The 27,472-nt window shown below is 37.6% G+C and overlaps 3 protein-coding genes across 4 annotated transcripts; 1 reads left to right on the top strand and 2 right to left on the bottom strand.

Moving 5' to 3' along the window:
• Nucleotides 1–501: 501 nt before the first annotated feature.
• Nucleotides 502–15,393, bottom strand: ogfod3 (2-oxoglutarate and iron dependent oxygenase domain containing 3). Of its 2 annotated transcripts, XR_013787767.1 has the most exons (10): nucleotides 15,192–15,393; nucleotides 14,807–15,015; nucleotides 14,439–14,514; nucleotides 14,173–14,215; nucleotides 12,443–12,507; nucleotides 11,874–11,930; nucleotides 11,615–11,768; nucleotides 9,560–9,688; nucleotides 8,588–8,711; nucleotides 3,063–3,850 (listed from the first exon to the last, which is right to left on the bottom strand). XR_013787767.1 is itself a non-coding variant. In XM_079476642.1 (9 exons), exons 1-9 carry the CDS (start codon nucleotides 15,257–15,259, stop codon nucleotides 3,699–3,701), a joined length of 948 nt encoding a protein of 315 aa, XP_079332768.1. In that variant the 5' UTR covers nucleotides 15,260–15,393; the 3' UTR covers nucleotides 502–3,698. The 2 variants fall into 2 exon arrangements, 1 of the variants encoding a protein (XP_079332768.1); XM_079476642.1 differs by lacking the exon at nucleotides 9,560–9,688 and having other exon boundaries at nucleotides 502–3,850.
• A 275-nt stretch (nucleotides 15,394–15,668) lies between these two features.
• Nucleotides 15,669–21,402, bottom strand: psmd11b (proteasome 26S subunit, non-ATPase 11b). Its single transcript, XM_079476641.1, has 13 exons — nucleotides 21,283–21,402; nucleotides 19,673–19,774; nucleotides 19,402–19,598; nucleotides 19,254–19,311; nucleotides 18,987–19,181; nucleotides 18,761–18,905; nucleotides 18,493–18,553; nucleotides 18,278–18,340; nucleotides 18,056–18,181; nucleotides 17,881–17,916; nucleotides 17,728–17,779; nucleotides 17,323–17,465; nucleotides 15,669–17,238 (listed from the first exon to the last, which is right to left on the bottom strand). The coding sequence occupies exons 1-12, from the start codon at nucleotides 21,371–21,373 to the stop codon at nucleotides 17,323–17,325; spliced, it is 1,269 nt and encodes a 422-aa protein (XP_079332767.1). The 5' UTR covers nucleotides 21,374–21,402; the 3' UTR covers nucleotides 15,669–17,238.
• A 758-nt stretch (nucleotides 21,403–22,160) lies between these two features.
• cdk5r1b (cyclin dependent kinase 5, regulatory subunit 1b (p35)) lies at nucleotides 22,161–26,993 on the top strand. Its single transcript, XM_079476087.1, has 2 exons — nucleotides 22,161–22,384; nucleotides 23,496–26,993. Exon 2 carries the CDS (start codon nucleotides 23,680–23,682, stop codon nucleotides 24,592–24,594), a length of 915 nt encoding a protein of 304 aa, XP_079332213.1. The 5' UTR covers nucleotides 22,161–22,384; nucleotides 23,496–23,679; the 3' UTR covers nucleotides 24,595–26,993.
• Nucleotides 26,994–27,472: the final 479 nt, after the last annotated feature.

Here is a 27,472-nt window from a genome sequence, read left to right as displayed (position 1 = left end):
CCATTAAATCCTACTGGAAGTTTGTAATGGTTTTAATGGTAAGCAGCTGATGGTTCATAAAGATGGCTGGAACGGAAGCCATTTGTATTGTTTTTATCAGCAGGAAAATATTTAACAGTCTTCTACCCATATTCACAAAACTTCACACTCACTCATAGGTTTCCCCAATTTCCATGAATGTAATTTAACTATTATTATAATTTTACGTTTAAATGATGCCACATGTCCTTCAGGTGGCTGTTAAAAGAAGTGGCAGTTGTCAAGGTTGCATTGACAGAAAGGTATGATGATTTCTTGGCTGTACAAGAGAAGAGTAAAAACGTATTTTGTTGACAGCATGTGAGTGCTGAAAGTCAAACAGTAAAGAATGCCTGTGTTTTTATTTACAAACAAACAAATCAAATAAAATCAGAAATGATGTATTTTAAGAATAAAATATTCTTCAGATTTAAATATAGTCCCAAATTAAGTCTGAATAATAAAATATGACAAGTTCCTCTACACTGGAAAAGTTTAATGAACCTAGATCTGTCATATGGGTTTGATCCGGATTACAATAATATACGCTGACACATTTATTTCGGTCAAGGACACCAGATCAAACTTAGACTTCACATAGCCAATAAAGTCAATAGGAAGCAATAAATGTTACAATACTAATCTGAGAGATAAGCACAGATCCATTCACGTATTGCCAAAATCTCTGCGCTGAGATCTCTTACTCTGTCAATAATCGGGCACATTTCCAGAAACCACTGCAACAGAAAAGTAGGTGGTTTCAAAGGTTTTTCACACTCAACCTCACAAGACAGAGTACACTGCACCATGCATGTGAATTAGAATGTCTCCTGAATTCCAAAATGTCATACTGACAACTCGCATGGTCGTCATCCTTCGAATTGTTGTACAGTTTCCATTCTCTGGAGACAAAAGAACAAAAGCTATACAACAGGAGTCTGACTTTTATATACAGTCGTCAAACTCAAGAGTGGCTTGAAGGTCAGACCAGGGTCAAAGTAGTTATGAGTTTTTGAGCCGCTCTCATTGCCAAGTCTTACTCTGCGAACGTCATTTCATAATGGAAAAGTGGAAGAACCGAGTCAGATGCATCAAGCAGTCGTATTAAAATCACATTTGATATTTGCACAACCTTGGGCTGAAGGCGCCAGTCAGACCCTTGCATTAGTATTCATTAGTCAGTTGAAGAAATGAAATAAGTGACAATTTAGTTGTTTATGTTATTATTGGCAGTCATGCAAATTAACTCCAGAATTTATGACTTAAGCATATCACCAAAGGGAAGCTTGTGTTACTGTACACGTCAACGCAGACTTACTAGTACATAGCTGCGAGAGTCTTACAGTCAAACTGCAGGCTTGAAGATTAAAAATATAAAATGATCAACGTCTGTTCTTTAACACCATAACATGCACAGGCAAAAACCTCCTCCCCTCCCTCCCAAAAGCCATTTTTATCAACTGTGAATTTGCATTCCTGTTGAAACATGATTAGAAATCTGGCGTAACGTCTGCCGATACTCACACAGTTTAATCTTCAGGAGTATATAACACATGTAAGAATGTAATAAGATTAAGATAGATCTTAAGATAAAAATGGATTTAAAAAGGATTACTAGAGATATCAGAGGACTCTCCCACCCCTATGTAAATGTTCTCCAATCCAGTCCAAAATATTTAATTTCACCTCCGGGAGTGCGTCACCCTTCAAAGCAAACTGAAAAATAAAGCCACATCATCCCAAACCAATTCTGTTTCATAACAAAAAAATGAGCCACTTCATAGCACATGCTGTTGGTTGTTTCTCAATGTACTGAACCCTGTGTCGGATCAGTGGTTAAGCCCGTTCAGAAACGGCACACAGCCTTGAACGCTGTTGGCAGACCTGTTTGTTTTGCATAAACAAAAAACGATTTAGGCGCAGACTCTGCACACTAGTTCATATTCATTCATACAGCACAGCATGAATAAATTAGCAACAGAAAAAGGAACATTATAGACCAAGAGAGATTTCCAATTACCCTGATGTGGAAATAAACAGAAACGGCAAATTAAACATCAGCCAAAATTCTAGTCATGAATCATCGCGCATCAGAACACACAAACAAGAGGTCTTAATAGAGTATTTCTTCTATTTTAATAACACTAAGCGAGCAGCTTAAAGACAGGCATTGGATGCAAACAGCTCCAACCTGCAATTCCCCACTGTGATAGGTTTGGACAGATACCGACCATAAAGGCTAAAAAATACTACATAAATACTGCAGGAACACTCCAAGAATAACCTTCATTTTTATTTCTGTTTCACTGAGAGAAGCACCATCCTTTTTTCTGATCTCTTTAAAAGTCACACAACAGAAGTGACAGCATGCAGGTTCGACCCTTAGGCCTGTAAACACAAGAGCCAATTAGCTGCCCATAAAACAAGTTGTCGGATGTGTGCTGTGATTGTCGAGATTGACTTTTACCTTAATGTCAGTCACTGAAAAAACAATTAAAAATACTTCCACAGCGGAGAGGCAATGCTTTAACCAAATATCTGGGAGTTGTGAATTTGATTTTGGAATGTTAGACAATTGTTGGAATGTAAATCATGAGACACACGACAATGCCATGTCAAATTAAAAACAAACACTTCGAGCTATAGGGAACACTTTAAAATAAGATTGTATTTGTTCACATATAGGCCTAGTTAATGCATCAACATGAACAAACAATGAAGGATACGACTACAGCATTTATTAATCTCACTTCATCATTTACTAACACATTTCTAAAATCAAACTTTGTAGCTGTTAACATTAGTGAATGCACCATGAACTAACGCGAATAACTGTACTGACATTAAAGGAACAGCAGGAAAATTGCTTAATAAAATTCTTTGTTCCCCTGAACACAAAAGAAGATATTTGAAGACTGCAAGCGAACAGTTCCTTTTGACTATTCAAATTTTTCCTACTTTGGTAGTCATTGGTGGCCAAGAACTGTTTGCTGTTCTATATTGTTCAGAATGTCAGTACAATGAAATGTATACATTACTCGAGGGCAGGTTAAATCATGACTGAATGTTTATTTTTTGGGTGATCTGTTCGGTTAACAAGCATTAACATGCTGAAAAACTATCTTTAGTCCATGTTAGTTAATGTTAACAAATACAACCTTATTGTAAAGTGTTACAAAAATGTATATAGAAGGTATAAGTCATCACAGAAAAAGTACTAAACTTATTTGATAAATTACCCTTATCTGATGCTTTAATGTTTCAGATAAATCCTTTTACAAAGCCGTTCCAGAAAATAAATTCAGTGCTGAAAGCAGATACATTTTATAACTTGTTTTCCAATCTCTGCTTTTCATTACACACCTGTTCTGTTATCTTGCCTGCTTCGGTTGTCTAGACAATGATTTAACTACAATACAAAAGATTTCTTTTAAGAGTGAGGCGCAGCCAGGAAAGAGACAATTTCAACAATCATCTTTTGAAAGTTGTCAAACCCACAAAATGTTGACCAGCAAAATGAGAATCCAGGCAAATCTATTCACAATACAAAACAGCTCTTTAGTTGAAAACAAAACCAATGCAGTACAGTTTTCAAATGATTCGGTCTGAGGTTTTCTGAATGTGTCAGATGACAGTGTTCTTCTGTGTGTGTTCCATAGGGTTCCTTTGACTCATCACCCTCAGTGAGGAGGATCCAACGGCAGAGAGGGGTTATCAATGGCATTTTCAGGGTCACATGTGAAGGACACTGTAATGGCGTATCGTGTGCCCCAATTGACCTTCTCCACATGGTGGAGGTTCTCAGAACCAGATGAGAAGAAAGACACCCGACCTGGAGAAGGTGAAAGAGGGAGAGTGATAGGAGAGAGGAACAGATTGAGTTGAATATCAGCCCAGAGAAGGAACAAAAGACAACGATACACCAACAACGATGTTCAGACTCTAATCATACTTTTTCATAAAAAGATTTTTTTTATTCAGCTGTTTTTCATAACTTCTGTTTAGATTTAAATGTTTGTCTTTGGTCATTTTTATCGGTGCTAAGATAATTGCTACAATGCTCAAAATGTGTGCAGTGGGACTGCTGAATTAGATGCTTAGCAGAATTGTGAGACACAAAAGGAGGGACTGGCTATTTATGTAAATTACCTCCATTATATCCGCCTGATACTGACCATCTTCATCTTGCTGTTCATTTTTGTTCAAACTTTAAAAAGTGGATATGTATGTATGAATTTCTTTGAATAAATGATGTATGGTTGGCTGCACTGCTGGAAGAATATTCATAATGTAGTTCACAAGCCTTTGTAAATCAATAGTTTACTATTTAGACTACGGGTCTAAAAAGCGGGAATAATGTTATTTGCACATAAGTAGTCGAAAGAATCAGCAGACAAAGAACAGCAGACAAGTTTATTCAATGTGTTGTTCATAACACAGGTCCAAAACACAATTTTTAAGATGCAAATAAAGTATGTTTATTAATAAGTGATTCATTAAAAGAGTCTATAAACAGTTTCGTCTGGCTAGTGGCTAATAGTATAACTATTTATATTTATATAAAAAGGTAATGTGCAATAATTATATTAAATAAACAATTTGTTGAATTTTATTGTATATTAATTTTATTAAAAAACTAATTTGTTGAATGGGTTGTGTAACTTTGTCTACTAGTTACCTAAAATAACACTGGCTAGACATACTTGTAACATGCTAGCTAATGTAATGTTATTTCTTTTGCTTACCAGAAGTTATAAGTTTGGGGCACAGATGGGGCTGCATGTGCAGTAAAATTTATGTTGTTGCTTCTATAACTACAACTATACTGTGTAGCTGTGCACTTTTTTACTATTTTCAGGCCTATGCTGCAGTCTTACTATAGAACTAAAGAAGAAATTGCTAAATTATTACAACTGCATTATTATTTTTGAATCAGGGGTCGATTTCTTTACATTTAGAAACACAAAAACAATTAATTGATAAACCGATTTGAATATGAATTTCCTATGAGTAAAACAAGATACAGATAAGAGCAGCCAATATACCCTGAAGTGTTTGACTTCATCAACCATGTGCAAACATACTATTGATTCTTGAAACAACAACGCAGTAAAAAAATTTGAATATAATTTATATATAATTAACGGAAAATACATTCTTGTGGAAAATTTCACAAGTGACATGGGAGTTGTGGTCGTACTCTCACAAATTACACAAATCTAATCTTGTACACTTCATCTGAAGATGAATTAAGTAAAACTTTATGTATATTTATGTAAATTACCTGCATTTACATTTACATTTATTCATTTTGCAGACGCTTTTATCCAAAGCGACTTACAAGTAGTTTTATACAGTGGCACATTACTGCAGAGCAATCAGGGGTAAGGTGCCGGCAACCTTCTGATCACAAGACCAACGCTCTAACCATTAGGCCACAGCTGACCCCATTTGTATCTGCTTCGTTCTTACCTTTAGACCCTTATTGATTATGAAAGTAATGCTGAATTTCAATAAAGTATTTCTGTAGTATATGCGTAAGAGGCCAACACAAAACCTTGAAAATAACCAAAAGCTAAAACACCATAATCTGTCAAGCTGTGAGAAGCTCCAGGCCTGTGGATATCTGGAGTATTAGAGCTGGAAAAGTTAAATCCTGGTTACAGTGTTTGCATAGAAATGAGAGGAAGGTTTGACTTTTATGAGCGAAACAGGCTATAAAAATATAACGATGACTATTATTTTCCCTTTTTTTTATTAGATATGAATTAAAAAGCCAATCTTCCATTGCTTCTAATGACGTGAGTGCATTCCATGGTTTTCACAGTGAAAACAATATTACAGGATTTCTTTCTCATAAGGAAAAAGTTATGAATTGAGTGAAATACAGTACAATTTTATTTTATTATTAATCTACTAAATAATGCCCATAAAACGTGGATTGTAGGAATATGTGCTGGTTTATAATCTGCAATGTAACACTTTTTCAGAATGTTTATATAGAATTAAAGGATTTCCATAAGAAACTCCATAGTTAAATTTTTTTACTTTTATGAACTGCACATGTTCTTTCATCTGCCACACGGTGGAAAACCAAAAGCTTGAACTTTTTGTCTGACACAAAATAAATGCACCCGTCACCTTTTTCAAACTCCTCAGCTGGTGCCAACTGTGCGAGATGCTCTGTGGGGCGCGAGAACGCCGCTCCTCTGCGGCTCTCGAATCAGAAAAAGCAGCTGTGATCCCGCAGGATTCACCCAGCGCCGGGCCTCAATTTTCGCAGTGTGACAAACCCAAAGTGGATTTTTGACCTCATCTCCTCATGTAGGACTATCTTTTACACTCATATCTGTGCATCTCTCAACAGGCCGGGATTTGTCGCGCCTCTCTTTCTTTGTGAAAGAGGGAGGTTGATTGTCAGTCTGAATCGAGTTATAATTACAGCATGCTCTGCACATTATCCATCAGAGTAATAATTACCTAAGTGAAGATCACCGGCTCATCAGCCACACCTGACGTATAATCAACACCAACCAAGCACCTCCATTCTCCCAACCGGTGAACAGGAACATTTTCCAGCTGCCGCAGCCAACCCACTGTCTCCTAATTAGTTTAAAGCTGAAGGCAGGAATTCAAAACTTTTCACCCTTGCTGGAAAGGGGGCACGGGGGGGGGGGCTGTGGTGTGTGCGGGCGATTGAGGGTGCGGAGTTTGTGAAGAGGGCGGGGTGCTGGAGTACTGCAAAGCACTGGGGTCTGATGAATAATGCAACTGGGTATTTTAATCCTAGAAGTGACACTAATGTAAAAATTCACAGAATACCTGTCATACTAATTCTGTATATATCTGCTAAATAATTCAAGGACCTGTGAATAGCAAAAGCATATCTGCATTACCACGTACATTTACCTTTTATAACAAATATCTCGCTGCGTGGCCAAATGCCTCTCACCATGCTTTAAAGCAATGGAAAAAAGATTTAAGACCGTTTCTGACTTCATTGCACAATGCCGCTTTGTCCCAGCGCACCTTTACCAAATAGCAGATATTATCCACTCAAAAGAGACAGATCCTAATACAGAGCTGAAGTGTAGATTAACTGGCATACATGTCAAAATAAAAGCTACTTTGAGCAGAGCCAAACAATCAGCCAGCTATTCACGGATAATTATCAAAATGCCAGGCTGAGAAAACAAAAGAAGTCCACACAGAAGGCTTGTAAAATCTGCCTGACAGAGGAGAAAGATCCTGTTGCTTGAGCCTTGCATGAATATGAAAAAGCCATATTTAATACGACTAAATTGTTAGTGCCAAGATGCAACTGTAGAGCCACTTAAACGATTGAGTGCACCGACTGCAGCGTTCATAAACGGTGAACATTATTAACCAAAAAAATGTGTAATACTTCAGTATAGGGGGCAATTCTTACTATTAACAAGTTGTTATTAACATGCCTATTATATGCATATTGGCTGTTTATTTGTACTTAAAGAGCACATATTCTGCTTAACCATATTCTACATCCCTAATCCTACCCAATACCTAAACCTAACTACTACTTTACCAACTATTATTAAGCAACAAATGAAGAGTTTATTGAGGAAAAGTTTCAATTAATGGTTTGTTAATAGTGAGAATTGCCCCCTATACTGAAGTGTGACCAAAACCTTTTTACCCAAGGCAGATCTACTGTACTAGCAGTCTTGTTTCTTTGTGAATTGTATATTTTGTACATTCTGTGTACTATAATGTAAAATGTTTATAGATGTTTAAACTCAACTTGGCTCATATCTGTTTTGCACATTATTATTCATGAATAGCTGATTTTTATTACAGCAGGTTTAAGTTTTGTTGGAGTGTATGATGCAGAACCGGTGTGGTGTCATTTGCCTGTCAAATTAGGACTTTGCAGCTTTAACAAAATTTGAACTTCTTTAAACAGCCTTCCAAGTTCAGAAATCAAATATATCCATATAAACTCACCGGAAGGGAGATTGCAGTACATTTACAATTGAGTGCGATTACATGCACAAAATAAACGGATATCTATCAAAAATCAGTTTTCACATGAAACCAGTTTTTCACGTGTTTGCATGCATAGTAATAAACGGGCTACGCAGAAAACTGTGAGACTTGCTGGGTTTCTCACACGCAGTGACGATATAGTCTGTTTAGTAATTAAAAATGCAGCATGTTTTTTTTATACCTCTTCTCATGTCCACAGTGCCTGCATATGCAACAATAGTTCTTCATTTTGATGTTTCTACTTCAACTGCATGATTCGAGAGCGGACTTTTATGCGTTATTTTACAATTACTTCCATTTGGGACTTTTACTATTGTGCTGTCAGACATGCGCACATAAACAAAACTGAGAGAAAACCGGTAAAGGCGTTTACATTCAGTTTACATGAAGTCTGTGTAATTGGCAAAAAAACACCTCTTTATATGTTTTCCTCGATAAAAGAAAACTGTTTTAAGGTTTTACATGACTTAAAGTTATCAGCTTATTAAGCATAATCGGAGTAAGACTTCCTGAATAGGAAACCAGAATCACTGTGTGTATTTACCAGCACGTGGCTCGACGGTTCTGTTGCTGCTGGAATCCATGAAAACAAACCGTCCACCGCCAAAGTCCACACCATAATCAGACAAATACAGTAATGATGTGTAATCGAAGGATCCATAGGTCTCCTGTAAAAAAAACACATCTTTAAAACCAATCTTATGTATTTCACTTTAAAACCTAGTACAAATCTCATCATGAGGCTAAAATATCATTCAGAAGGTTTCATTGTTAATTCTAAGTTAGGGCATTCTAATATAGAGAACTGGGTTTTTGGTTGTCTTAAAAACAATCAACCCAATTCTCCATTGAGCGGATATATGCTTTCATTCCTTGTTCAATTATTCATACATTTTTAATTGCTGTCATTTTTGTCATTTAGAACGGAGAAATCAAAAGGCTCAACCCTCGGGAAAAGCCCAAGATTTCCTGACTTTGCATAAAACAGCGGGGTAGGTTTTTAACAGTGTGCCTTACAAAAAAGGGAACCTTTTAAAGGAGCCCAAACCACAAAGGCGTCATTTCTTTGCTAGTGAAATCAGACTTTGTTAACCTAAGCTTGCATTAAGACTGCTCTGACTTACATTTTTCAACATACTATTTCCACGAAGAAATATATTCCACACACCTACTGCAAAGGGAGTACATTTCGCATTTGAAACGCTTATTTTTCCTTATTACTGCGTCAACACAAAAATATCATCCCACTACACATAATGCAGCATATTACGATTCCTATATGAGCTGATTTCAGTGAATTACATGTGTAAGCAACTGCAACCCTGGACCATAAAACCAGTCATAAGGGATTGGGATAATAAGCTTTCCGTTTAATGTATGGTTTGTTAGATTGGGACAATATTTGTCCGAGACAATTTTTGAAAATCTGAAATCTGAGGGTGCAAAATAAACAAATATTGAGAAAATCGCCTTTAAAGGTCTTCATTAGAGGTGCTGTAACGCTCTATCGGCTTACCGCTGTAATGACGTAATGATGGGCTTTTGATCAGAAGGTTGCTGGTTCGAATCTCAGTGCCAGCAGGTCATGACTGAAGTGCCCTTGAGCAAGGCACCTTACCCCTGATTGCTCTGCAGTAATGTGCCACTGTAAAAAACTACTTGTAAGTCGCTTTGGATAAAAGCGTCTGCCAAATGAATAAATGTAATATCCTAATGATTTTTGGCATAAAAGAAAAATAGATCATTTTGACCCGTACAATGTATAGTTGGCTATTCCTACAAATATACCACTTCTGAAAGTAATTACAAAACACAGCTAACAGGTACAGTGATGTAATGTGGAGTGAGAGCTACAGCTGACGTTTGGAATGTCTGTTTATCTTTTTGTTTCTCGTGCACAAACACGAAAGGAACACGAAAACGCAACAAACAATTTAACACAATTTGTTTCAATATAAGCAGTTTATCTCTCTGATGCATTACAGTCATGCATGCGAATCTTGCCTGCGAAGTGAAATGAGCTTTTGATTGAATCCCCCTGAATCACCCACATGCATACATGTATAACAAACTCTGTGATCAAAGCTGTATTTTAAAATAAATGAAACCCGAACTGATTTCAGATCCCCTCCAGACCTCATTTCAACAGTTCAAAAGTGATGCAGGAGCATTACGCATAAGGCAGTCTGTTTTGTTCAAAAAATAAAACATGTCTTTTTAAGGCAATGCCGATGTGATGAACTCATTTTTAGATGAAAAAGTTCAAGACGTAACGTTTCTCTATCAAACATCATCGCTTTGAAGATTGACACTCAACAGCGTTTGCATCCAATGCATGACAAATCTGAGATTTTCAAATATGCTTGAACCAAAGGCACGAAGAGCCAACAAATTTCATATCTGTGTGAAATAGCCGATGAGCGCTTACATTGTCTAAATGGATCCTGTTTTAATATTCATACTCGAGTCCTTTTTGTTTTCTCCCAAGACCTGCTGTATGTTGCTGGTCACTGAAATAATATGTAATTTATTTATAATAATATTTTTTTATAAATGTAAAATTTGTAGAGCCCGACCGATATATCGGCCGGCCGATATTATCGGCCGATATGAGCTAATGGCATTTAAATCGGCATCGGCGTTTATAACGGCCGATAAAACATGAGAAACAGAGTCTCATGCTTCACTCATGTTATGAGTGTTGCATAGTTTGCCCACCAGAGAACATTTTCAAAACACTGTTCAAATATTAAAGTTCAGAGGTAGACAGAGTAAAAGTCTAAAAGTATAATTTGTAAAAAGTAGTGAAGGAGGAAAACCTCTTGCCTGTGTGCTCTATATATTGAGAACATTCTACATTGTTTTAATTATATTTTGGTATTATTTATTTATTTTATATTTATTTATTGTATATGTAGCTATACATTTAACTTATTTTAATTTTATTATGGTTTTGTGGAATATTGAATTTGTTTGGTATAGCTCTTTTACTTTAACTTTAACTTATAATTTATTTACAGTACACACTGTTAACACCAGCTTCAACTGGAAGTAAATAAAAGTGTTAAATGTTTAAAACTAGACTGTTTTGTGATCATTGAAAAATATATACTTTAGATGTGCAATTGTTTAGTCATTGAGACTGTAATCTAAGGCTTTTTTTAACATCCCTTCTGGAAAATGGTTTATACAGCCCACATACCTAGAACAGGCAGATATTTTGCTATTGAATGTTGTGTAAGTGCAGTTTATAGGAAATGGGTCTAATATCCAGTTTATTTTCAAAATCAAAATATCGGCTTATAAATCGGCTCTTTTCAAGTTAATATCGGCATCGGCATCGGCCCCCAAAAATCCATATCGGTCGGGCTCTAAAAATTTGCCATAATATGGCCTATTTAAGCTAGTTCAAAACATCTGGGCTTGAGTGCATGAAGATATTTTGGTCCCTGTTCTGAGAGAACCGACATGATTGGCAGTTTCAGGACATTGGTTGTAGCACAAACACTGAAGAGTTCTCGAAAATTCCTGAGATACGAGTTCAATGTAAAGTGTTTGGTGTTCATGTTACCTTATCGATGTGAGGATGCCAGTACTCGTCGTGAGTGGTTTTGGCAGAGCTGCTGTTGATGCGAGAGAAGAAGGTCGGTTTGGTGAGGTACATCTTTGAGAAGTCCAGACCAAACGTTTCAGCAATTGCCATTTGAATTCGCCCACGGACATCGCTGTTTCATAGCAGAGCGCAGAACGTAGAGTTCAGAGGTCAATATCAACACTCCCATCCATTTTAAAAATGCTTTTGGCCATACAGGTATTTCCAAATATCTCACCTATACAGTTGAAAATCTTCCTCGGTGAAAACATCTCTTATCTGATCCTTAAAATATCTGGGAATAAAAAGCATCGAGTCAGATGAAACAAACATGAAAACCAGTACCAAACACTCCATATGCAGGAAAGAAACAATTCCGATAAAGCCGCCACATCAAAACATGAACAATGATAAATCCACACACACAAAAAACAAAGCGTCACCATGAGCCTGCCAACTCCTGCCAGCTGTACATTACAACCACCAGCGCTAAACACGTTACCAGCATGTGTGTGGGCACAAAGGTGCAAAGCTCTTAAAATAAAATGAGAAGGAATTCCAGGTGACAGGGATAAAGATCTTAAGCAAACGGAGGAAAAAAGCCATTTCATCACTGAAGCCATTGATTTCTGCTCTCTTTTCTGTGCCCAAGTGGGTATATTGATGTGCACATGAAATGAACCTAAAAACCAGACTGACAGAGCTGCGATTGTGACAGATCAACCTGCCACTGATGTTCCCTTTGCTGCTGACGTGGCTTCCTGATGCCGAGCCGCATTCAAAGCCTGCCTTTGATGGAATTCTCACCTGTAGACATTCACGAATTGCTTGCCCATCGATAGAGCTCCGGAGTGAAGGTCCATGATGGATGCCTGTATGCAACAAGAAATAATAAAGAATAAGAACTATTCTATTTCTCTGCCCCACTTGTTGACATTCAGACTGTGTCATAAGGCCACCTTGTGGACCTTATGGTATTTCCTGGTCGCTGTCTCCACAAACTTCTTGAATTACTGTGGAGCTTATCGTTTTTTTTCAAAAACCCAACCAGGACCCCTCGACTAACCCGTCTTTCAGCTTTGCCTTCACACCCTAAAAAAGCCTCTTATGTCTGGAAAAACCCCAGACCAGGCTTGAAAAAGCGCATTTATATGACATTATACAGATACCTATACAGGTATCTTTTATACTCACTAGTAATGCATTTTTACATAGAGCGAGCACATTTTAAAGTAATCCACAGTCTGTAATGTCTTTCAGAAAGTTGTTCTTCGATACGCTGGCTTGGCTTTGGTTTAGATTTGGCATAGTGTTTCACATTAACATTTAACAAGTATTTTCCATTTAACAGTGAAGGGATAAACTGGTGAGTTTAGCGTTCTCCTTTCCAACCATAAAATCTCATTTGACCAACTGCTGATTATAGCATGCCGTGATTCCACGAAATGCTAAAAAGCAGCTTTCACACTTTAAAATGAGAATTTTTGGTAATTTACATTATTTTATTTATACACACTCCGCTTTAGAGGAATAGTTCACCCAAAAATAAAAAGCAACCAGACTGGTTTTCAAACTTCTGACTCGAATGAAACAAAAAAAAATTTATTCACTTCTATCATGCTATAAAAAAGTAATATCCTTTGTTATATCAACGCTTATAGATTGATACATTTAAAGGGACAGTTCACCCAAAAATGAAAATTCTGTCTTAATTTACTCACCTCAAAGTTGTTCCAAATCTCTATAAATGACTTTGTTCTGATGAACACAGAGAAAGATATTTGGAAAAATGTCCCAGTTCTTGGCCACCACTGACTACCATAGTAAGAAAAATTGCTTTGTAAATTTCTTTGTTCTGTTGAATGATATTTCGAAGAATGTAGGAAAGCAAACCGTTCTGGGGCACTTTTGACTACCGTTGTAATTTGACCTACATTGGAAGTCAATGGTCTAACAAGATCCAAGATGGAAGATTGAACCAAGATCTGCTTGGTTACAAGCATTCTTCCAAATATATTTCTCTGTGTTCATCGGAAAAACATTATTTATACAGATTTGAAACAACTTGAGGGCGAGTAAATTATCATAGAAATGTTATTTTAGGCAACTTTCCCTTTAATATTTAAAGGAATAACATTCTTAGTCCATTCCTGACAATTCCTGCTGTGGTTTTAGAAGACTTGGAATATAAAAGTTAACAGGATAGTTCACCCAAAAATGACATTTCTCTCATTATCTACTCACCTTCTTCAAGTTGTTCCAAATCTGTATACATTTATTTTTTCTGATTAACACCGAGAAAGATATTTGGATGAATGTTAATAACCATGTTTTTGTGCGAATTATTATAATGAAAGTGTTTCCCTGCAGAAGCTCAATCACACTAACTATATGGTGCCAACATGGCATCTAGATGCAGTATGGAAAAACATAGTCGTGATCCCGTGCAAAACCAGTGTATACTGCCCTCTGGTGTTCCTAACCAGCTGCTGCACATAAACTCAACTGTAAATGTGACCTGAAAAGAGTCTGCTCACCCCACCATCTGATCCAGCCAGTGATAAACCTTGCTCAGCTAACCTGTAGAACAAAGAAAAACACATGTACTTCCACACTGTATAGCGTTCCAAGATGCTTGTCTGTGTTTTCACAGGTGTGGCTATTCTTGTGAGGGCCGAACTGTTGAAAACAGGCTCACAAGTCGGTGATATCATAAATCTTATTTCAACAGGTGAGTACGTAATACTCACTCATATATAAATAATACAGTCTAACAGACTTGTCTGGGGATGTGTGTGTGTACCTTCTAAGCTTTCGTGCCTCCTCCAAAGTCACCACATTGTCTGAAATGACTCTGCCGCATTTTGTTGGGGTGCAACCTGAGGACAGAACGCATCACTCTTTCATATCAATTTGTTGAATATCATGACACCGATTCAATGAACTCAAGTCCCTGCCAAATTTTCTCTTATAACTTATGACAAATTCTGGCAAACAGAGTGCCAACGACTACTGTTTCTTTCAGCATCATCTTAAAGAGATATTACCTTTAGTTAAGAGTCTTAGGCTATTCTGGCAGTTTCTATGTAGAAAGAGCAGTTGATAATATTCGTTTAAGCTGCGTATGACCCCTTTAATCGCAGAAAAGTGTGAGAAGAGTTCCCCACATACCTGGAAAGAGTTTGTACTTCTTGTAGTCCTCCGAGCAGTCAACATTGAAGACTCTTGGCTGTGTGAGGATCTCCCCTCCTGAAACCAAGGTGTGCGTCAAGTCGTCAGTCCACGTCAAATATATCCAGCTCACAAACCCACTGACTCCTAGCATCATCAGAATGCTCAAGTTATGCCTCCAGGATGAGGCCCGTCTCTGTGAACTTCCCCTGAAACACCGGTGATGATACACATACTTATGAGAATGCAATGAACGGGCAGGTGCTAGGAAACATTTTCAACTGGACACAGACCGTCCATTTTCTACTTCCTTCTACAATTTCATTTAAATGTTATGCATATATTCTATACGGCATTTTTATGTTTCAGAAACCGTATTTATTACCTCTTGATTTTATGGTCATTGGCGATACTTTCTGGGCTTTTAATGATTCTTCTTCGCTGCACAGTCATTTTTATACGTATCTGTTTTAAACACGACACGTGTATGATTTCGATTCATTGCAGTGTTTGTCTTAACTGTTGTAAAGTGAAGTGTGAGAAAATACACAGCACTGTTCTGCCTAAAATTGGACATTCAAAGTGTCAAAATAAAGGTCCACCCATTCCCTGAGCTCAAGATTTCCAACACAACTCTCGATGGTAGTCTGCGATTACCTTGTAACAACAATTACTCGCAGAGGAAATTAACAAAAAAAGAATTAACAAACCTATATTTTAAATCTGAAAAAAAAACAATAATGAATGACTGCTAGTAAGTCGAGGACATTTGCTTTTTCAAAATAAAAGTCTGTCACATGCGTTTCTTACATTTCAAAGAAACTATTGTAAACTTAGGAAAAATGAATTACAGCACGTTGTTCAGTTTATCATTATTAATGTATTGTTGGTCTCTGTTGGCCTCATTACAAAACAGCGTGTTTACCTTAATAAGTTTGACTTTTTGTTTATTTAATTGTGTTGATCTTTAGTCATGTTCTATATGGCACACGTTCAGTTATGGGACTGTACATTTTATAGGCTCTGGTGCAGTCTTATATTCTCAACTCGTTCATCTCTCAACAAGACAATTGTGTTAAACAACAAACGTAACTGGCTTTACAAAGGCAAAATGCCATGTATTATATTCTTTTACAAGTAATACATATTTCCCTTAAAACCAGTAACGTCATATGGAATTTTAAAAGAGTGTGAAAAGGCCAATCAATACAAAAACAGACCACTTGATCGAAGTGAAATCTGCCGACCAATATCCCAATATTTGCAAAGTCAAGCTTTGTAGAAAAAATTGTGCGCCACCACTTTTCATTTCGTCACAAGAATAAATGACCTTCAACGTGTTTAATATCACACTAAATGCTTGATGATCAATGCTGGATTGCCATTACAAATCAATTACAAACACATGCAAGATGCTCTTAAATCAACACTTTGCCTCAAAGAGTTGCCTAAACACCATTCTCCAACCTTTCTCTTTTTTTATTAATTATAATTGCACACTTAAGAGAAATGTGGTGTCATAAATTATATTTGAAGAAAGTCTGAATGCTTAAATTCTAAGGAAAGCAATGAGTTATTTAAAAACATACAAAACACTGAATTTTAAAATATCATGAAAATCAACATTTAGGATATTTAAACGGTGCTCTATTGCTGGCAAACAAATAAAGTTTGCATTGAGATGCTGATCAGAAAAGAGCATAAGAAAAAAACAAATCTCAGTGCAGACAAAACTGTGTCTTTTGAAAGAAGTACTTTATCAGAGTAAAGACAATGGGATTTGGGCCATTTAATAACCACCCTACTTGGCAAACGGTAAACTGTAAATACAAAACCGTAAAAACAGTGTACTGAGAAAGAAAACGACAAGCAATATTCTTGATCATATGAACTTAGAAAATTATTTTCTAGTGTTGTTATATGATTGGCAACTGTGCTTATTACAGAGCCTATCAAACCAATTACAACCAAGAACCTTTAAATCTCACCCGGAAGCAGACAGTACATATATCCATAAAACACAAAAAGGGTGGAGAAAGATATGTACTACTGCAGAACAACCAATGAACCGCAGATAACTGAAACCCGAGAGTCTGTGTATCACAAAGTTGCTGTAATTAAAAAACTTTAAATGTAGAAGAGCTATACATTTCTATATGACATTATCTGATTTTATTGAAGTTGCACAACTTTCCCTGATGGCCTGCATTGGCCGTTAAGAGATACAGAGAGGGGAAAAAACTCAGGAGATCAGAAAAATGACATTGTCCGTTTGAAAGAAAAGAGGCGTTAAAAACTCTCAACGGGGATTTAGTAGATCCTGTCGCATTTAGCGTTGTCCCTTTGCTGTGAGAAAAAAAGTTCCACACATTGGCCATACAAACATACACACGGGCAAACACACAACCATTACAGCAGCTTCCGTGTTTATTCTGTGGGATTAAAGAGAAAAAGAAAACACATTAAAACTTCCTTTAACTAACAGGACTTTAGAATGTGTTCAGCATGCAATTTACCTATGTTAACTTCTTAGCCTTGTTGTATAGCGAATCCACAACTTTGCTCATGTTCTGTATGGTTTCTAGAGCTGCCTCATAGGTCTTGTCCACAGGTGGTTCTTCGAATATGATAAGCACGCCTTCACCTTGGTCAAGGATGCCTATAAGCCATCAGATAAAATTAATGAATTCATAACTTCCATTACATCATTTAAATGAGTATTTCACTTTAAAATAGGCCCCCATTGACTTTCCATAGTCATTTTTATTCCTACTATGGAAAGTCAGTGGGGGCTTATTTTAAAGTGAACTTCTCCTTTAATAACACTTGTTTTAGTTACAAATTTAATAAAGATATATAACAGGTTAAAAACTACACAGCTGCTCATCAATACCAATGAAGACCTTTAAAATGAGACTTACCATAAAACTTTTTGTCCAGGATCATTTGTGACAGTTTCCGCTCAACATCATCCTGTGAACCACAAAAAAGGCACATAAGACCACTTTATTTCTAGCTTTCCTAAATTAATGCTTCTGTATAAATTTAAACGGTATTAACAAAATAATTCATACCTTTGAGAGTTTGATGAGACCTGCTATGTGTGTTATCTAGAAAAGAAAAAAAACAAGCATAAGACATTTTGATTTACAATTCAACTAGTCTCTTCTGAAATTATCTCATTATTACAATCATTATAAGAAATCATTTTAGAAAATCAATACATCAGAGCCCTGCACACACACATACCTGTACTCTGGAAAATGGCTCAATAACTCGAATGAGGTTCTGTTCCAGCAAATTGTCGTAAAGTTTGGCCAAGTGTGTGCTGATGATGGGGTCATCCCTCAGTTCCTTAGTGTACTCTGTCAGAGCCTTTAAACATGAAAGAGCGAATAAAAAGCTGAGCATACAATTGACAGCAGAATCATTTCTGCATCTTCTCCAATTGACATCAGTTATAATTCCTACCTTTTCGAAATCTGCTAATGATCTGTTCTTGCTAGCTTGTGCTATACATCTCAGTGCATCGGTCTGAGGAGGAGACAATATACAGGCCATAAATACAAGACATTTGCTATTGATATTCAAATAAACTATTAAACTAACTTGGGGAACTTCTATTCATTTTATATCAAATTTAGTACAGCTCAGTATAGGAGGGTACTGAATTTTCATTAGCTTACCTGTCTTCCTGCATATCGTAGAGCCAGTTTGCCACCGATTAAGGATTGAACTTCCTCTGGCCTGAAAAAAATGATATATATCGCGAGTCATTATGTGTGTGGGCTATGCATTATGAAAATGCATTTAAGAAGAACTGAGTGTCTAAATTTTACTTCGTAAGGTGGTGTTTCATAATAGAGCTTGACCTAGCTAGCACAAACCCAATGCATTATCCTATGGCCTCCAAAAAACACACAGGGATAAACTGCAAGCAGTTATCTTACTCACAAGCTGAGCATGATCTTGCAAAGGAGCATATATTTAAGTGCTGTGACGGCCTTCAGGCTGTTGATGGAGTCGTAGCCCTCAAAAGCCTCGAAGAAGTAAGAATAGGCTGTTTTCCAATCTTTTTCTTCAGCCGCATGGATAATACCTAAAGTAAACAAGTGGTCACCAACGTGATGCTAGCTCATAAAAGCACTTGTGCTTTATATAGACATTTACATAAACTTGCCTGACTGCATATCCAGTGCCGCCTGGAGCTTTGGTGGACAGTAAATGGCATTGGCGGTGGTCCTGGCTGAGGTAAGGGCAGCCCTGGCTTTGGGCAGGTTGCTGAGGGCATGGTAGGTTTTACTCTCCAGAAGTTGGACCTCCACCAGCAGAGCTTTGTCATCCATTTTTTTCAGCTCCTGAAGCAACTGGGTGCCTGAGGAGATAAAAAGAGAATATCATCTTCAAGTTGCACCCAGATGTGCAAGTGTTCATTTGTTGTTTTTACCTAGCTGCAGGGCCTCCTGGTATCTCTTAGTGTCGAAATAGAGTGCAATAAGGCGAGCCTAATACAAAAAAACAACAATATATATTAATATCTGTTAAATAAATCCTTAAAACGCATTCTAAAATTATACATGTTTCTACATGATTACCTCAAGGGCCTGTCTGAGGAAGGTCCTCTTCTCAGCTTTAGCCCACTCGATACACTCCAGACACAGCTCGACCTCCTGGCCCGTGGCTGCCTCCATGTCAAGGAAGAGATCCAGGAGCGAGCGCACCAAGCGTGCTGCTTTAGCCTTGCTTATGGAGATTAGGAAAGGCCTCACAAATTTCAACAGGCCTCCAAGCTCTAAAAGAGATCAAACAATGTATAGGTTAAACATTTTAACAGCAGACACACCTCAAGATGAGGAGGATTCCTACCTGCAGCTTGTCCAGTCTTAGCAAGAAGACTGCCCAACTCCAGGATGCTCTGCTCCTTGACTCGAACCGCCTCTTCATCGTCCTCCTTAACATCTCGCCTCACTTTACAGATCAATGAAAGTGAAGGGACAAAGTTAGAACAAGTGTGTTGAATGTTTGAGAGAGATTTTAAAAGTCATACTATATGTGTATAAAACTAAAACTAAATCAAATATTTAAGATTCGTCGTCACTTTATAAAGTTACAGCAAAATTAGAGCACATGTCACTGCTCTCCTTCTGAAAACTTGCAACTGATGTTTCGTGATTTTTTTGTTGTTGCCATAAATCATTGATTTTAGTCACCTTTTATGTTTGCCACTAGTTTTTGCAAATATCAAACCAATAAAAAGTATTAAAAAGTGCTTTTCAACTTTGACAACAAATCATTCAAAGTACCATGTTTTTTCCATTTGCAAATTTAGAAATCTGAGGTTTCAGAAGGACAACAATGATATAAAATCTATACAGAATTTAAAAGAATATAGTTTAAGTAGTATTACCTAGAAAAAACACAAAAATGCAAACAATTACATATCATTAACAAGTAAAAAGTCCCATATTTATTTGTTCAATTGTAAGCACCATATTTTGGGAGCAACACTTAAAAAACGAATGAAAAACGAATTATATATGACAATTGTTTATCAGAAATCCTACAAGTGACGGACATATATTAATGTGACGCAACAAAACCTATATAAGAAAAAAAGAACACAGAAAAACAATAAACAGAACCTAGTGAGAAAAAGGAAATCCAGTTTCATGTGATGATAGAAACTAGAGTCAACAAAGAACTAACTTTAACACAAAAACAGAAGATCTCACATTGCGAAAAAACAAACCAGCCTTCATAAGCCAAAGTGACTTGACAGATTTAAGCTAAAAACTATGTCACTTTACTCTTCATCAAACTACTTCAACTAAAAACGCACGATCACACTTAAGAAGCAACGATTTATATTCAAGATAAACACTTAAGATTTTCCAACAAAAGGAAAAATAAATCTCAGTCAATTTCACGCCAGCCAAAACATTAGACAATGCCAACGCTTGTTACAGGGGGGCTCTAAAAAGTCACAAGAAAACGAGCCGTTCTCCAGATAAACGTCCATCACTTTAGTTAAAATAGATAAACAAATAAAGCGTAACTGTCTACATATATGTAACATTGGGCCCTAGCCTGGATGGGTGGCTAACATCGCAGGCTAACTGTTCACACAGAGTGGCCGTGTCTCTTATCCTAGTGAGCGGTCTACATAGACAGCAATTTCCAACATCACAGACGCGTTCAAACATTGAATATAAACGCTAGCGCACGCCTACAATATCCTTAACATGCTGTCTTGGATAAAAGTTTATTTTAAATATACAAACACGACTATGACTGCCAAATATGTTTTCTAGTAGTGAGGCAGCTTATTAGGTTTCGAGACGCACGCATACACACACAGTATGTGCAGTGAGTCAGCACCGGCTCGTGGCTTCCCAATCGCCCTAATAATTATGCTTTACATCAGACCTGCAGAGAGAAAAGTAAAGTTTTAGAAAAGGTTTGAAGAGAGTTTTTACCGATTGAGTGCAAAATGTCAATTGAAGCGTTCCTGTCTGTGCCGATGAGAGACTGAGCTCTCTGAAACTCCACCACTGCCGCGGCTGCCATCTTCCCTATTCAAAATTCTCACTACCCATAAGCCTCTGCGAAGTCACCCGGAAAAGCCCAGAGGACGTGCGTGTTGGGGAACCATGGGGTTTGTAGTCATTTGTCTTGAATTTAAAGTCTCATCTTTTGTGAGGCAAGAGGGAGTGGTTGAATTTCAGAGAACAAACTGTATACCATGTTAAAATGGTATATAGAGAGCTGAATTGTTTTGAAATATTTTGAGTAAAAAATTGTTAGGAAAAGTATTAGCTATATCTACACCATATAGGGGATCATATTTACACCCATTTCGAACTTAGATTTTTAAATATTAAACACAATTATTATAATAGGCTATATTTACATATATACTTATATATGTAAAACACAATAATAATGTATACGTATTTTTTATGTATCATAATATTAAAACGATATTATAAGTGTGTTGTTTTAAGGAAAATGTTACATGGGTTATATAATGTACGTATTTAAATATAAACTTTACTATCTAGTCTGTTTATTTTATTTACTTTTAAATTTATTTGAAACATAAATTACATTTAAAACACACACAAAGTTTTGCCTGCTTTGCAGTGGAGCAGTAAGAAAAAGAGTATCAAGGATTATGGGCACACGGGGGCGCTGTAGCACCGGTTTTCTTTAAGCAGTACGCACTGCGCGATCCCGGACCGTGGTGACAGCACAACATCAAACTGAACGGCATCTGCTGCTGTGGACCAATAGCACAGCTTCACAGTCCTCAGCATCCCCAACCAAAGGAGGTACCCAGTATCCCTAGACCACTGGAGCGCCCACGGAGACTTCTGACAAGGCGTGAAGATTTTTGTGTTTGTTTGATAAGGGCTTGTATATTATTGGAATTTAGGCTACCTGACAATCTTTATATTTAATCAATTTCTTGATCTGGATCTTGTATCTCCTTGATGCGCAGTTTATCAAGGATAAACCCAGACAGCCATTACTGCGGCGCTTGTTTTTCTAAAGCATCGTGGTGGACAGCGGGTTCCTGTAAGTATGTAGCATCTCTACGCAGCTTTTGTATTCGTAGCTTTGATTTGCGATTATTTTGTTGGCTGTTGGTTGGTAGTTGACAGTTTTTATAATTGTCAAATTGTCAGTTTGATTTAAGAGAATATAAAGACGCTTGGTCTTGATTTATTTTGTTATTCTTTTTTCTCACACATATATTATGTTTTTCATGATTTTATGACATTGTTAAATTGACGTTGATGTTCAGTAATGAATGGTTAGGCTATGTCTTTATCATGTAAACATGGAAGTGAGGGCGCGCACATTTTCAGAACCTTGGACAGTAGCCGATATATTTATGAATGCATTGGACGCAAAGAGGCTTTCTATTTTGTATTTCTTTTGTGATTTATTAAAAAAATCTATAAACATTTCGTGATTGAGACATTGAAATGCTCAATTTTAGCCATATTTACGAACGGTGGTACGATGCAATCCGTGTTTTCATCAGAATCGTAAACACTGGACGCGGCATGAAGGCAATGCCTTTAAATATGTTGACTGGAGAGTACGGCGTGAAAAGTGGAATTTTAGTATATGTTTTAAGTGTAAAATCATATGTTCAAAATGTATATATATTTTATATATTTCAAGCAACTGTACAGCTGAAGACTATATGGATTTAGTTGTGCATGCAATGGAATCAAGAATTCATGCCTCATATTTGAATCTAAGACATAATCATTTTATGAGGCCTATTTTTATATGACTGCATAGGGCTTTTGCTCTTAAATGGCTGATTCGAAATGAAAACATTCGGGTACAACCGTCAAAACCGTAAGCTGAAAGAATAAGAAACATTTTAAAGTGAGCAAATAAATCAAAGATATCAATTACTACTGTTTAATATACATTAATAAGCATGTGCAGCAGCATATGTCTTGAAACATTTCATATTAAAACATAAAAAATCCTAATAACACCTAACATTGAACTATTAATCAATCATTCTGCATACACAGTTTATTTTGTTGTATTTAATAAAAGATCTGCAGAGCTAAAATTCTACAAGAAAACAAACTCTAAACATTTCATATGTAGGTTCGCCAGAGTCACAGAACACTGTTGACATATATTTTTTTCCCTACAGGCTTTGCAGCCCTCATCCATCACGACACCATTTTTCTTTAAATAGAGCACCAACCTATAATTGGATGTCTAACACAGATTGAGCGAGTCTCAGGAAGCAGCGGGGCAAGTCCTCAGCTCCAGTACTTGGCACCTTCTTTAGCTCACCTATAACCTTCAGGTTCTGACTATCCTCTCCTGGTGCCATGGGAACCGTGCTTTCGCTTTCTCCCAGCTACCGTAAGGCTGCCCTGTTTGAAGATGGCCCGGCTACCGTGGGTCACTACACAGCTGTTCAGAACAGCAAGAACGCCAAAGACAAGAACCTGAAACGGCACCCGTTCATCAATGTGTTGCCATGGAAACGGATAGCAGCCGTGTCGGCCAAGAAAAAAGGCTCCAAGAAGGTTCAGCCTAACACCACCTACCAGAACAATGTTTTCCACCTCAACAATGAGAACCTCAAGAAGTCACAGTCTTGTGCTAACCTCTCCTCCTTTACCCAGGACCAGTCGAGTCCATCGAACCAAGGCTCCAAAAATTCCAACAACACAGTTTCCTCTGTTAAGAAGGCACCTCTTTCTAACTCCAACGTTGTACCTGGAACTCCCAAGAGGGTGATCGTCCAAGCCTCCACCAGTGAGCTGCTGAGGTGTCTGGGGGAGTTCCTGTGCCGGAGATCCTACAGGCTCAAGCACCTTTCCCCCACCGACCCGGTGCTTTGGCTGCGCAGCGTGGATCGTTCTCTGCTGCTTCAGGGCTGGCAGGACCAGGGCTTCATCACCCCGGCAAACGTGGTTTTTGTCTACATGCTCTGCCGCGACGTGGTCTCCTCCGAGGTGGCCACGGAGCACGAGCTGCAGGCCGTGCTCTTGACCTGCCTCTACCTATCTTACTCTTACATGGGCAATGAAATCTCATACCCTCTCAAGCCATTCCTCGTGGAGACCTCCAAGGAGACGTTCTGGGACCGCTGTCTTTCCATCATCAACATGATGAGCGCCAAGATGCTGCAGATCAACTCCGATCCTCACTATTTCACCCAGGTCTTCGCAGACCTTAAGAATGAGAGCCAGAAGGAGGAAGAGAGGAGTCGTCTGCTCATTGGCCTGGATCGGTGAGGGGTTGTGGAGGGCTCGTTTGTGTCACTCTCTTCTGGCATCTTAATAGGATTAAGCATATGTAGTCTATGTCTTTTCAATTCGCACACAAGGCTTTCTTCACATTTAGCAATGGGAATTTTGGACCTGAAGGAAAAATGCCAGACTGGGGTGGACCTAAATCAGAAGCAGCGGACATTTAAAAATCATTGATAGGAAAGACTTCAAAAGAGGCGAGATGACAAAAAGAACAACACACACAGCTATGAATGTGGAGAGGAGTTGAGCTTATTTTTAGCTGCAGAAAAACTTATTTTGGCACCAAGATCGGATCCACTTGCCGGATCGGTCCACCATGGTAAATTTACATACAAGACTTATTGATTCACAGTCATCACACTTGGATTTTTGCATTATCCATGAAACTGGACACTTGGTGAATGATAAATTAACTACTGTTGCAAAGTCTCTGTATGAACTTTTGAAATATGAACGGTTTGGAGTGTTTATGTTGACATGTATAGAACGTAAGCCACACAGAATATGACTCTTAGAATGGGCCAGCGTTGCACAGTGGCAGTTGTCAGCACATTTGTAAGAAAGACCTACTTTATTTTCATCCATACACAGAGTTAAACAGATCTCTCCTGTGGTTTACCTCTTTAAAGCTTTACAGTTTTTTACTGTATTGTCTTTATTAACTGTATTCATCTAAATGCATACACAATCTGGATGGTGTTAAAATTGATTTGTAAAGCCATCTGCATATGTGTTTAGGGAATGACTTAAGACAAACGTACAAATATCTACAGTAGCTATGCCTGCTTTATGAGCCATTGTTTTGTTTTAGTCAATACTCAGTTTCAGAGCGGGGCAGTGTACAGAAAACCATCATGTAAATGCATCATAAACAGTGCCATACCTTTGATGAAAATCACGTAGGTCTATAAATTCACACCAAAGGCTGGCAAACTTTGGAACAGTAGGATTCTCATTTATGCGTATCTATTGAAATCGTAATTTATTGTTATTTATTGGTTATTTTCACGCATCTCTCTTGCATTTAGAGATTTTAGTAATGTTGTTGTAAAAATGGTACAAAAAATTGGGTTGATGGCTACCTTTTGGTGAGGATGAAGATTGTGGTTGATGCACATTTGCATTTGGATGAATTCTTTAATGCTAACATCTAAGAGCTTAGGTTAACCATTTTAAATCTGACAAACACCAAGGATATTTCATCATAGCAACAGATGATCGGTTTCAACCCAAGTTTAATACTTGAAACCAGTTTCTCTGTGAAGTACTGTTGGGATGTTCTACATATCAGCGCTACAAACGGAAGTATCAGTTTTCACCTTGCGACAGCAAAAGTCAAACGCTGATGATAACAAGCTCCCCGGCATTAAATTGGATGAGACGTGGTCTATTTTTGGAGATAAACAGTACATGGTTGTGAGATTTATAGGGAAATTAGTTTGAAATACATGCCATTGATCCGAAAGCTGCTTTAAGAATCCTGGATGAAAAATACAAGCTCTAAATCTGACAAACGCAACCACATAACAAACCAGACCACGATCATGGGGTGATACGATCTACTTAAAACATCTCAACAGTGCTAACTTGTGCATGCTTTCTTTCAGTAGTCTTTCTTTACGAGTCAAAAAAAGAAAAAAAAGAATGTGACAGTCATATAAGCAAACATTACCATCTCTCTTTGATGATTCATGCAAAAGCCTGTTGATCTCATGACAGATTTTGTCCCAGAGCAGTGGGATGGACAGATGAACTGTGCTGCGTTATTTTATGGGACTGAAGGCGTGTGTGAAGGTTAAGGAAGCCAATCATTTGTTCAGTAAAGCACCGGGAAAGGTGTAGACAATAGCAGCAAAGGAGACTTGCACTTTTTTTGTGAGACATTTTCTGAGGAAACCGCTGGGGTTCGATGGGGCCTGAAGCTTGCCTGCTATCACCTGCCCCAGGCCACAAAAACGTGCCATTTTTTCACATGCATCACAAAGTAGTCCTTGGAAAAAAGCAAAACACAAAAAAAAGACAAAAGATTAAAACTCCTGTCAAACTCTCTCTGTATCTTTTTGCGTAATTCTTTGTAGAACTGAAACTAAACAGTGTTACAAAAAATGACCGCATGGGTGTGCGAGAGCGCGAGCTTATTTGTATAGAAGAATGTGACGTGTGTAAGTTAATTTTTTAGAAACAGAGCATGGCCATGAGTTTATGTTGGTAGTACTTTATAGTGCTGGGCTGGAGTTTGACATGACGGACGGGTCCTGATCTGTTAACTTTTTGTTCTTTTAAAAAAAGACAAAACTCTGTTGATGTAACTTTTTCATTTCGTTCCTGCTTATTTTTATTTATTTTTGTACTGTGATGAGAAATAAAATGCACTGATGGTTAAATACAGCCGACGGTGTGGTTTCATAAAAGGAAATGAACAGTATTTGCTGGGGTTTTGCAGCTGACATCACCACAATGACACTGTAATGCTGGGCTAGCACAGTCCAAATTGTAATGGGTCACATTTTTGGTACCGATTGATTACATAACTGCGGCTTAGCAACATGAAAATTGGCAGATCATCAACGTCCTTTTCTAACCTCACATTTGATCACAGAGAGATGTTTTGAACTACTGTACATCCATAAATAACTGTTAACCTTTCCTTCTTCCCAACTGAACATAATTATATTTAGTGAGATTGTGTTCTTTGATCCACACTTCACATGCAACGTGAAGCCAAGAACCATTATTAAAATGTTAGCATGTATATGCAGAATCAGACCCAGACTAAACACAGTCAGTGTGTGAACCCTGTGACCTTACATATACGCCAGCAGACCAGCTGTCACTTCTCTTCAGACTGAGAGGATTGACT

The sequence above is a fragment of the Barbatula barbatula genome, assembly GCF_947034865.1.
Source record: "Barbatula barbatula genome assembly, chromosome: 16".
Taxonomy (NCBI): Eukaryota; Metazoa; Chordata; class Actinopteri; order Cypriniformes; family Nemacheilidae; genus Barbatula; species Barbatula barbatula.
This window is presented reverse-complemented; position numbering and strand designations above follow the sequence as displayed.